At 42.5% G+C, this 12,994-nt stretch overlaps 1 protein-coding gene across 4 annotated transcripts in view; it reads right to left on the bottom strand.

The window, feature by feature from the left end:
- Positions 1 to 12,994, bottom strand: part of LOC128684088 (streptococcal hemagglutinin) — a 184,911-nt gene that overhangs the window by 28,069 nt on the left and 143,848 nt on the right. For 3 of the 4 annotated variants that reach the window (XM_053770225.2, XM_070090845.1, XM_070090852.1), the window contains one exon: positions 11,405 to 11,908. In XM_053770225.2, coding sequence (XP_053626200.2) covers positions 11,552 to 11,908 — 357 coding nt within the window. In that variant the 3' untranslated portion in view covers positions 11,405 to 11,551. Of the gene's footprint in view, positions 1 to 8,632; positions 8,711 to 11,404; positions 11,909 to 12,994 lie in introns of those variants that run through there. The other variant, XM_070090858.1, reaches the window with a different exon arrangement.

Genomic DNA, 12,994 nt, shown 5'->3' with positions numbered 1-12,994 from the left:
TGTCAGACACTGCAGCATCATGGGATCTAGTTACAAAGAATTCTTCAATACTAGTCCAACCTTTGGACGAAGACCTACTTCGACTAGTGGATGGTACCACTATGACCCCGCCTCCTCCTGCTTCGCCTCACCTGACTACAGTATATAAGCCATGTCTACGGCCCTATGCTGTACATTCTACAAGATTGATGGACTAAACTCATTGACTCCAGGCTGAGGGACTGATTACCTCAAACTCCTCCTCTCCTTACACCTTTCTACTTTGTATTGGACTGATGAAGCCAATGTATGGCAAAACGTTTCCTGAATAAAGATTCCCATATGTTGTGTAAGTGTCTCAATCTTCAGCTTTTATTCTGTAGGTGGGCTGTATTTGTGAAGGACCTGCCAAGTATGGGCCAATAGGCCTGCTGCAGTGTTCCTCCTTTCTTGTGTTCTTGTGCTGATGAGTGGAACAATCTGCCTAATATTGTTATTGAAGCTAAAACATTGGGTGGTTTCAAATTTGTGTTGGATAAATACACGAGTGAGAGGGGTTGGATGTGAGTGGGTAGCATTGAAAATTTAGTTGGGCAAATATTCTGTTAGTGGGATGGCTTGTGAAAGACTTGCCTAGTATGGGCTATTAGGTCTGCTGCCTTACAACATTGTGTATGCCACTTCACTTCTTAAATAATTATTATTATTAATGTTAATTTATGGAAGTGGAGCACAGATCCAATTCCCTTGATCAAAAGCCCCTCACCAAGGAACCTCCCTTGAGGGGAAAGTTCGCATTCTGAAATTTCATTCGTATCCAGAAGCAAAAAATCAATCATGTGACTGTTCGTATCCTGAAAAATTTGCATGGTGGGGCATTCACAAGCCGAGGTTCCACTGTAATCTGTTGCAGAAACCCAAAAATATTCACAAAAAATACATTTTATAGAGATTACATTATAATTTTACATAGGTAGTAGGTTGGTAGACAGCAACCACCCAGGGAAGTACTCCCGTCCCGCCAGATGACTGTGAAACAGAAACCTGTAACTGTTTTGCATGATGGTAGGATTGCTGGTGTCTTTTTCTGTCTCATAAACACACTAGATAACAGGGATATCTTGCTACTCCAACTTACACTTTGGTCACACTTCACAGACATGCACATGCATATACATATACATACATCTAGGTTTTTCTCCTTTTTCTACATAGCTCTTGTTCTTCTTTATTTCTTCTATTGTCCATGGGGAAGTGGAAAAGAATCTTTCCTCCGTAAGCCATGCGTGTCGTATGAGGCGACTAAAATGCCGGGAGCAATGGGCTAGTAACCCCTTCTCCTGTAGACATTTACTAAAAAAGAGAAGAAGAAAAACTTTATAAAACTGGGATGCTTGAATGTGCATGGATGTAGTGCAGATGACAAGAAACAGATTATTGCTGATGTTATGAATGAAAAGAAGTTGGATGTCCTGGCCCTAAGCGAAACAAAGCTGAGGGGGGTAGGGGAGTTTCGGTAGGGGGAAATAAATGGGATTAAATCTGGAGTATCTGAGAGAGTTAGAGCAAAGAAAGGGGTAGCAGTAATGTTGAATGATCAGTTATGGAAGGAGAAAAGAGAATATGTGTAAATTCAAGAATTATGTGGATTAAAGTAAAGGTTGGATGCGAGAAGTGGGTCATAATAAGCGTGTATGCACCTGGAGAAGAGAGGAATGCAGAGGAGAGAGAGAGATTTTGGGAGATGTTAACCCTTTGAGGGTCGACAGGCCCTCTCCGAAACTCGTCCTCAGGGTCGGCCAAATTTAAAAAAAAAAAAAAAATTATTTTCTCTTATGAAAAGATAGAGAATCTTTTCCCGATCATAACGACACCAAAAGTTTGAAATTTGATAGAAAACTTACGGAATTATGCTCTCGCAAAGTTAGCGGTCTCGGCGATGTTTACGGATCGGCGATTTTGCCCACTTTGAGCCCCATTTTCGGCCAATTTCACTGTACTAGTCGACAAAAAACATGAATATTTCGCTAGAACTCCATTTTTTCTATCGAATGGGTGCAAGAAACCACCCATTTATGAATTCAACTATCCAGTACAGTGGTCAGAATTTAGCAATTTTGCCAATTTCACACAAATTTCAAAAGATGCCAATTTCGGAATAGGGTCCAGAATAAACAAGAAAGACATTCCTGGCACTAAAATGACATTTCCTCTAGTCATTAGTCACGTCTCAAGGCCCCTCTTATATTCTTTTGCTTTCCACTTTGAATTTTTATTCTCACAAAAAATATAAGATTTACTGTTATGCAGACTACTGCATTAGTGTAAAAAATGGTATAAATATTATTGGTGCACTTGTGAAAGAATATTAGACTCACCAGTTGACGTGTATTGCACGCTTGGCACGATTTGTTTACTTTTGAAGTTTGGTAAAAATCGAACATTTCTGCTACTTTGAGCTCAATTTCAAGGCACCTTTCATTGTAAAACCAGTCAAAATCATCTCAATTTCAGTAATATGTCTTCCATTCTATAAAATGAGACCAAGAAAACTAGAATACAACAATAAATACCATACGAAAATACACTGCAAAGTCGCTGATTTATTAAAAAAAATGGAAAAAGTTTTTTTTTTTCTCATTATGCACTGTGTGCTGCAGGATTTTTTTTAGACTGTGCACACTGACCACATAGACCCATTCTTTCATATGAAGGCCTACCAGCTTTCTCCCACTAGATTTGAGGTCGCTAGAATTTATGAGTACTAGTACGTCAAAAACCCCTACGCGTAAGACGTACTAGTACGACAAAAACCCTCAAAGGGTTAAGTGAATGTATAGGAGCCTTTGAACCAAGTGAGAGAGTAATTGTGGTAGGGGACCTGAATGCTAAAGTAGGAGAAACTTTTAGAGAGGGTGTGGTAGGTAAGTTTGGGGTGCCAGGTTTAAATGATAATGGGAGCCCTTTGATTGAACTTTGTATAGAAAGGGGTTTAGTTATAGGTAATACATATTTTAAGAAAAAGAGGATAAATAAGTATACAAGATATGATGTAGGGCGAAATGACAGTAGTTTGTTGGATTATGTATTGGTAGATAAAAGACTGTTGAGTAGACTTCAGGATGTACATGTTTATAGAGGGGCCACAGATATATCAGATCACTTTCTAGTTGTAGCTACACTGAGAGTAAAAGGTAGATGGGATACAAGGAGAATAGAAGCATCAGGGAAGAGAGAGGTGAAGGTTTATAAACTAAAAGAGGAGGCAGTTAGGGAAAGTTATAAACAGCTATTGGAGGATAGATGGGCTAATGAGAGCATAGGCAATGGGGTCGAAGAGGTATGGGGTAGGTTTAAAAATGTAGTGTTAGAGTGTTCAGCAGAAGTTTGTGGTTACAGGAAAGTGGGTGCGGGAGGGAAGAGGAGCGATTGGTGGAATGATGATGTAAAGAGAGTAGTAAGGGAGAAAAAGTTAGCATATGAGAAGTTTTTACAAAGTAGAAGTGATGCAAGGAGGGAAGAGTATATGGAGAAAAAGAGAGAGGTTAAGAGAGTGGTGAAGCAATGTAAAAAGAGAGCAAATGAGAGAGTGGGTGAGATGTTATCAACAAATTTTGTTGAAAATAAGAAAAAGTTTTGGAGTGAGATTAACAAGTTAAGGAAGCCTAGAGAACAAATGGATTTGTCAGTTAAAAATAGGAGAGGAGAGTTATTAAATGGAGAGTTAGAGGTATTGGGAAGATGGAGGGAATATTTTGAGGAATTGTTAAATGTTGATGAAGATAGGGAAGCTGTGATTTCGTGTATAGGGCAAGGAGGAATAACATCTTGTAGGAGTGAGGAAGAGCCAGTTGTGAGTGTGGGGGAAGTTCGTGAGGCAGTAGGTAAAATGAAAGGGGGTAAGGCAACCGGGATTGATGGGATTAAGATAGAAATGTTAAAAGCAGGTGGGGATATAGTTTTGGAGTGGTTGGTGCAATTATTTAATAAATGTATGGAAGAGGGTAAGGTACCTAGGGATTGGCAGAGAGCATGCATAGTTCCTTTGTATAAAGGCAAAGGGGACAAAAGAGAGTGCAAAAATTATAGGGGGATAAGTCTGTTGAGTATACCTGGTAAAGTGTATGGTAGAGTTATTATTGAAAGAATTAAAAGTAAGACTGAGAATAGGATAGCAGATGAACAAGGAGGCTTTAGGAAAGGTAGGGGGGTGTGTGGACCAGGTGTTTACAGTGAAACATATAAGTGAACAGTATTTAGATAAGGCTAAAGAGGTCTTTGTGGCATTTATGGATTTGGAAAAGGCATATGACAGGGTGGATAGGGGGGCAATGTGGCAGATGTTGCAGGTGTATGGTGTAGGAGGTAGGTTACTGAAAGCAGTGAAGAGTTTTTACGAGGATAGTGAGGCTCAAGTTAGAGTACATAGGAAAGAGGGAAATTACAGTGGACCCCCGCTTAACGATCCCCTCCAAATGCGACCAATTATGTAAGTGTATTTATGTAAGTGCGTTTGTACATGTATGTTTGGGGGTCTGAAATGGACTAATCTACTTCACAATATTCCTTATGGGAAAAAATTCGGTCAGTACTGGCACCTGAACATACTACTGGAATGAAAAAAGTTCGTTAACCGGGGGTCCACTGTATTTCCCAGTAAAAGTAGGCCTTAGACAAGGATGTGTGATGTCACCGTGGTTGTTTAATATATTTATAGATGGGGTTGTAAGAGAAGTAAATGGAGACGAATGGTTTTTAATACTTGACGTGCTGTTGGAGTGTGAGCAAAGTAACATTTATGAAGGGATTCAGGGAAACTGGCGGGCCGGACTTGAGTCCTGGAGATGGGAAGTACAGTGCCTGCACTCTGAAGGAGGGGTGTTAATGTTGCAGTTTAAAAACTGTAGTGTAAAGCACCCTTCTGGCAAGACAGTGATGGAGTGAATGATGGTGAAAGTTTTTCTTTTTCGGGCCACCCTGCCTTGGTGGGAATCGGCCAGTGTGATAATAAAATAAAAACCTATTCATCTTTCTTTCTTGGTACTGTATCACACTCAAATTAGTGAGGTAAAAGAGAAACATTAATTCTCACAACAAAGCTAGATTAGCATCTACAGGTCTCCCTCAACATTCGCAAGGGTTAGGGGATCAAGAGCCTCGCGAATGTTGAAAAATCGCAAATGTTTGGTGCCCCAATATATCATAGGAAAATATAATACAATACTCCTTCCTTAACCTACTGAACCATGAACAGTCATAAAACACATGAAAACATCATAAAATATTGTACTATACATGTATAGTACTACATACCTTTGATATACCTTTGAAGAGTTTCAAGAGTATATGTACTCTCTGAGCCCGGCCATGGGCCAGGCTCGTCTGGTGCTCGCCTGGTCAACCAGGCTGTTGCTGCTGGAGGCCCGCTGCCTCACATATCCATCACAGCCTGGTTGATCTGGCACCTGGTGAAGATACTTGTCTAGTTTCCTCTTGAAGGCTTCAACACTTGTTCCAGCAGTGTTTCTGATATCTTCTGGTAAGATGTTGAAAAGTCTGGGACCTTGGATGTTGATACAGTGTTCCCTTATTGTCCCCACCGCACCCCTGCTCCTCACTGGGCTTACTTTACACTTCCTCCCATATCTCTCACTCCAGTATGTTGTTATGGCAGTGTGCAGATTTGGGACCAAGCCCTCCAGCACCTTCCAGGTATATATCATCATGTACCTCTCTCTCCTCCGCTCCAATGAGTACATGTTCAAGACTTGCTGGCGTTCCTAGTAGTTCAGGTGCTTTACTGGCTCACTGCGAGCCGTAAACGATCTCTGTATTTGTTCCAGCTCTGATATTTCTCCTGCCCTGAATGGGACCGTCAGCACTGAGCAATATTCTAAGTGAGGGAGCACTAGCGATTTAAAGAGTGTCACCATCGGCATTATTTCCCTTGTTTTGAAAGTTCTCAATATCCATCCAGTCATCTTCCTGGCTGTCGTGATCTTTGTCTTGTTATGGTCTTTAAAAGAAAGGTCCAATGACATAATTATTCCTAGGTCTTTTACGTGTTCCTTACGTTCTATTTGGTGACCCTCTTGAGTTTTGTATATAGTGCTCCTTTTGAGTTCTTCATTCTTTCCATACCTAAGCAGCATGTTACAGTTTAATAACAAATAATGAACAAACAAAACACTCACTACTCATAAGGCCAATGAACTCTGATGACCTGTGATGATGATGACAATGACAATGATGATAGTGATGATAGTTAGCCATGATAGTTGATAGTGATGATAGTTAAATGGAGGTGATTATATGGAGTGTAACTGCATGGCATTATGAATATAGTGTGTGGATTCTAACTTTTCCCTGCCAGCGTCACTGCCTACAGGTTGAAGTTCAGGTGAGGCAGTAGGGATAGTGGTAGGGGTAGCAGCATGGGTAGTGGCAGGCTTCCTTGTGAAGAACATTGTGATGGGAAACTGAGACTGTTTCCTGTTCATATCTACAGAGTTTTGTAGGGAATTATGCTCGCATCAATGTCATTCATCATCTTCAAAGCCCTCAACATCGATGGGTCTATGTTGTACATTAATTGTTTGAGCTGTGCTGTCATTTTCATCACTTGCCCTAGTTTTTCAAGGGTGAGGGCTTGAAGTTGATTGGCCTCAGCAACACTCTCCTCTTCTTTATCCTCATTCTCTGCCTGCACAATCTCCAACAACTCTTCATCATTTAGGTCCAGTGCATGTTCCTCAACCAGGTCTCTCACCTCACTCTCCTGCATGTCCTCGAACCCTTCACCATAACTAGCCTTTCTAACTCCACAGTCTTCCTCACGGCTTTGTTAACCTCGTCCTGAGGAGCAAATCCAACAAAATCACACACACACTCTGGCCACAAAACCCTCCAACAACCCATCACCATATGAGGTTTCAAATCCTTGACACTATCATGCACTATTGAGAGGCAGTCAGCGATGGTGAACTTCTTCCAGTACTGAGTGACACTCACATCTGGATCTGCATCCAACACAGCGTGGAGCCTCTGCATTGACCTTCGTGTGTAGTAGGCTTTGATTGTAGCTATCACATCCTGATCAAGAGGTTGTGTTTGGCTGCATGAACACAACCTCAACATTGTCACACATTCCCTCCAGTGATGGTGGGTGACCTGGAGCATTATCAAGAAGCAGGAGGACTTTGTTTGGGAGGCCCTTCTCTTGTAGATATGCCTGTACCTCTGTCAGGAAGCATTGGTGAAACCACTCCATACAGATGATGATGGTGGTCTATGCTTTTGGATTATGCATCCAGGATACTGGAAGGAGATTCCTGTTGAGTCCCTTCAGTGCTCTGAGGTTGGCACATTTATAAATAAAGTCTGGCTTTATCATGTGCCCAGCAGCGTTAGCACACAGCATTAATGTGTATTGGTCTTTCGCAGCCTTGAACCCTGGCGCAATCTTCTCCTTGGCAATGAAGGTCCTGGCAGGAATCTTCTTCAAATACAGGGCTGTTTCAACCATATTCCACACCTGCTCAGGTGTGTATCCCTTCTCATCGATGATTTTTTTCAAAGCGGCCAGGGAATGCAGCTGCCGAAACGTGATCTGCCAAACTTCCTTCTCCACTCATCTTCAGGTTGTACAGGGAGAACTGTCTCTTAAATTTTTCAAACCATCCTTTATATGAATAGGTTCTGCACTGGTGCTAGCCTCATCACTAACCAATGTATCATACAAAGTCTTTCCCTTTACACGAATGCATTGATGTCTATGGGATTTCCTTTTCTATTCTGGTCTGAAATCCACACAAATAATACTGATTCCATCTTAGACATCACACTGTTTCTTATTTGTGACACTTGCTTGGCTGATGGAGGAGCAGTAGATGCTAGTGCTACCCTTATCTTGGCCTCATTTTTCTTGATAGATTGCACTGTGCTTTCGTTTACGTTAAATAATTTTCCACTGGCAGAACTGTTCAAATTACCTGCCCTACACTTATCTAGCAATTTCACCTTCTGCTCCAGATTCATGACTTTCTTTGAATGCTTAGAGGTTGGCTCATCAACAGCAGTTGCTGGTCACTTGGGGGCCAGACTTTCACCACCACATAAACACGATAGGATACACAAACACTGACGTGAAGAGTAGCTGGACAATGACTGAGTGAGTGAGTGGTGGGCGGGTTAGCTGCCGGTTGATGGGGTAGGAGGGAGGGTAGGAGGGAGGGTAGGAGGGAGGGAAGGAGGGAGGGTAGGAGGGAGGGTAAGAGGGAGGGTAAGAGGGAGGGTAAGAGGGAGGGTAAGAGGGAGGGTAAGAGGGAGGGTAAGAGGGAGGGTAAGAGGGAGGGTAAGAGGGAGGGTAAGAGGGAGGGTAAGAGGGAGGGTAAGAGGGAGGGTAAGAGGGAGGGTAAGAGGGAGGGTAAGAGGGATGCACGGGTGGAAGGAAACATAAATATGATTTGGCTGCTGGGAATTCGTGAATGTTCAAAGCCTGCAAAAGCGGAAAAACGCAAATGTTGAGAGAGACCTGGTGTAGCAGCAATATGTACTTGGCATGAGACTGCAGTACACGATACTGTTACAGCAACAATACGTACCTGGCATGACTGACTGCAGTACACGATACTGTTACAGCAACAATACATACCTGGCATGACTGACTGCAGTACACGATACTGTTACAGCAAGTGAATTCTCCTGTCACACCGCACAAGAAACACGAACGCTGCAGACAAAGAATTAATACCTGTAAAATTATACATCCCAAACTGAAGTCAAGAAAATAAATTCAGATAATCTTTAGAGTCCAAACCCATGTACAAATTTGTCCTATATTTTATACTCTACTTATTATTTATGTACTAATAATGGAGGCCCCAAAACTTTCAAACACATTCTATTCTTGGTACCTCAACTTACAAGCATTGTTTGTATAGAAATACAGTGCAAAATAATGTTATGCTTATAGAATGGGCAGGATTCAAACATATGACAAGCCAGTCTCAAAAATAGCAGACCATTGCTCTAAACACTGTACCATTCTAGCCTGATATGATTCATCTATCAAGGTATATTTCTATACAATACAAAGGTTAGTATGGTCTCTGTTATGCAAGTTCTCTACAATCATATAATTTTGCTAGTCAAAGGATGTTTGTATTCTATACATGTTGGTACTGCAGACCAACTGTTGCATAAATGTAATTAGTTCATAAGTGCGCCATGTGTGTGCATGTAACTTGAGGCATCTGTAAGTTGGGGCTCAGTAAAAATACTCCCTCTCTGCAGTCACCTGTGCAGAGAGGGCTACTTGGTTGTAAGTGTTCTCAGAGTCTATTAATGGCCTCAGAGACATTATACAGACCCCTGAATGCAGAAATTACAGAAGAGTAGAAACACCCATGTTTGCAACTTTCAAAATTAACGTACCTTTAAAATCTAATGTTTTTAGTAGTGTGTAAGGTCTCTTGGAATTATTTACAGTTTAATATGTGGAATAAAAATTTGGAGGATAATCAAATTTTATTTTGTAATTCATCTAATAGTACATAAATTATAAAAAAAAAAAATGTTTTACATTACATAAAAGATGTAATCAAAACAAAGGATAATTTGTCAAGAGTAAACGGAGTAAATATATCGATAGGAAGGAAGTCATGTGAAACCCACCCACCTGAATACACCTCATGTATACCCTATACAGTGGACCCCCGCATACCGTTGGCATCACATAACGATTAATCCGCATACCGCTTGCTTTAATCGCAAAAATTTTGCCTCGCATACCGCTTAAAAACCCGCTCACCGATTTTCGTCCGAGAAGCGTCCAATGTGCGCCCTCAGCCAGCCTCACATGTGCTGCCAGTGGCATTGTTTACCAGCCAGCCTCCGCGGTAACATCCAAGCATACAATCGGAATATTTCGTATTATTACAGTGTTTTCGGTGCTTTTTCTGGAAAATAAGTGACCATGGGCCCCAAGAAAGCTTCTAGTGCCAACCCTACAGCAATAAGGGTGAGAATTACAATAGAGATGAAGAAAAAGATCATTGATAAGTATGAAAATGGAGTGCGTGTCTCCGAGCTGGCCAGGTTGTATAATAAACCCCAATTAACCATCGCTACTATTGGTGGTACAGCTGCTGCTGCTGCTGCACTGTCAGCTGCTGCTGCTGCTGTAGCATCGTCTGCTGCTGCTGTAGCATCGTCTGCTGCTGCTGTAGCATCGTCTGCTGCTGCTGTAGCACTGTCTGCTGCTGCTGTAGCATCGTCTGCTGCTGCTGTAACATCGTCTGTTGCTGCTGAAGCATCGTCTGCTGCTGCTGTAGCATCGTCTGCTGCTGCTGTAACATTGTCTGTTGCTGCTGTAGCATCGTCTGTTGCTGCTGTAGCATCGTCTGCTGCTGCTGTAGCATCGTCTGCTGCTGCTGCTGCTGTAGCATCGTCTGCTGCTGCTGTAACATCGTCTGCTGCTGCTGTAGCATCGTCTGTTGCTGCTGTAGCATCGTCTGCTGCTGCTGTAGCATCGTCTGCTGCTGCTGTAACATCGTCTGTTGCTGCTGTAGCATCGTCTGCTGCTGCTGTAGCATCGTCTGTTGCTGCTGTACCACCGTCAGCTGCTGCTGCTGCTGTAGCACCGTTGTTGGTGTGGCTTATTGAGAATACCAAGAAACAATTAACCCCAGAGGATTTGCCACCCAGGATAACCCAAAAAAGTCAGTGTCATCGAAGACTGTCTAACTTATTTCCATTGGGGTCCTTAATCTTGTCTCCCAGGATGCAACCCACACAAGTCGACTAACACCCAGGTGAACAGGGAAAAATGCCTGGAACTAGTGCTCATATTGGTGAATTTAAAGCCAGCAAAGGTTGGTTTGAGAGATTTAAGAATCGTAGTGGCATACACAGTGTGATAAGGCCTGTTCTGGAAGAAAATGCCAAACAGGACCTACAGTACTCAGGAGGAAAAGGCACTCCCAGGACACAGTGTCTCATCAGTCATTGCTGCATCTTCAATAAAGGTAAGTGTCATTTATTCTTCATTTAGTAGACTAGTACATGCACAATATATACTGTGCATGTATTACTCTACTATTGTGCATGTATCCTTCTCTTTGTGTGTAGGAAAATGTATATTTCATGTGGTAAAATTTTTTTTTTCATACTTTTGGGTGTCTTGCACGGATTAATTTGATTTCCATTATTTCTTATGGGGAAAATTCATTCGCATACCGATTATTTCACATAACAATGAGCCCTCATGCACGGATTAAAATCGTTATGCGGGGGTCCTCTGTACTGAGGACACAACCTTGTGGGATTCCTTCGGCTTGTACAAAGTCTGAGGAAAGCGAGGTGCCAATACGGACTCGAAAATGTCCATCAGACAAGAAAGCATCGATGAAGTTTGGTAGATTACCGCAGAGGCCTAATTTGTGGGCTTGGGCTAGAATGTTATACCTCCAAGTGGTGTCATGTGCCTTCTCTAGATTGAGAAAGACCGCTAGGACAGAGTGGTTGTTAACAAAGGCATTTTGAATATATGTATCGAAGTGAAGCAGAGGGTTTAAAGTATAGCGGCTTTGCGAAAGCTATATTGGCGAGGGAAAAGGCTATTGTATGTCTCTAAGAACCACATCAGACGTATATTCACCAATCGTTCCATCACCTTGCAGACCACACTGGTCAGGGCAATGGGATGATAGTGAGAGGTGTCAAGCCCTGAGGCGCCACGTTTGTGAAACGGTAGTACAATAGCTGATTTCCAGTGTTGTGGAAGAACCCCTCGCTCCCAAATGAGATTGAAAAGATGTAAAAGAACAAACAGGAAGGGCTGTAGAATGGAGATGGTGTAGCATACTGATGTGGATATCCTCAGGTCCTGGTGCAGATGGCCGGCACATGGAAACCGTGGACTCCAACTCTAGAAGAGTAAAAGGTATGTTATTTGGCTCCAATCCACTGGAGGAGAAATCTAAGAGGAATTGCTCTCTGGTAGGTTTAGACACAAGAAATGAGGGACAGAGGTGAAGCCCTCAGGAAATATGAACAAGATAGTTCCCAAATTCTGTGGCAACTTCTAAAGGGTCCGCGACATCAACTCCAGCAACCCGCAAAATGGGAGCTGGGTCCAGAGTGTACTTACCACACAATTTCTGCACCTTTTTCCAAATCGTACAAATGGGGAAGCTGAGGTAATGGAAGACACGTAGTCTCGCCAACAAGCGCATTTAGCATCGCGTATGATGCGGCGAGCAATTGCCCTTGCCTGCTTAAAATCCAACAGACGCTCCGTGGTACGGTTATATCGATAACGGCCCAATGCAGCACGTTTTAAACACACTGCACAGGCGCACGTACGAGACCACCAAGGTACGGATGTCTGAGAATGCCTACCTGAGGTTTGGGGGATAGAACAAGTCGCCACAGTCAAGACTAAGGTCGAAAATTGGTGTGCCAGTTCATCAATATACGATGAAAGGGGGTCCTCGCAACAGGTGGTAAGACGGGAATGTAATTCCCAATCTGCTCGAGCAAACTGCCAATGAAGGTTACGAAATGGTCGGGTATATGTAGGAGAAGTAAGAAGGATAGGAAAGTGATCACTATCATGTAAATCTGGAACAAACCAGACGAAATCAAGTGCAATGGGTGAGGAACAGATGGAAAGATCACTGCAGGAGAGAGAATGAGTGCGAGAGTCAAAATGGGTAGGAGCACCTGTATTTAAAATATGAAGAGGGCGAGAAGCGAGAAGTCTCTCCAACTGATCACTACAAGAGTCACAGTGGGACCCTTCCCACAGGTGATGGTGAGCATTAGTCACCCAACAGCAAGATGGGTGGCAGTAGAGAAGAAATTAAAAACACAGTATCAGAGATACAGAATGCACAGGAGGGAGAAAGATAGAGAGAGCAAACTATAATCCATCTGTGCAAATCCGAGCTGCAGTATAATGCAGTGGGGAACAAATAAAAACTTGTTGATACAGTACATATATCAACGCATA

Source organism: Cherax quadricarinatus, chromosome 3 (assembly GCF_038502225.1).
Source record: "Cherax quadricarinatus isolate ZL_2023a chromosome 3, ASM3850222v1, whole genome shotgun sequence".
NCBI classification, from domain to species: domain Eukaryota; kingdom Metazoa; phylum Arthropoda; class Malacostraca; order Decapoda; family Parastacidae; genus Cherax; species Cherax quadricarinatus.
Note: the sequence above shows the minus strand (reverse complement) of the source record. Positions and strands in the feature narration are given on the sequence as shown.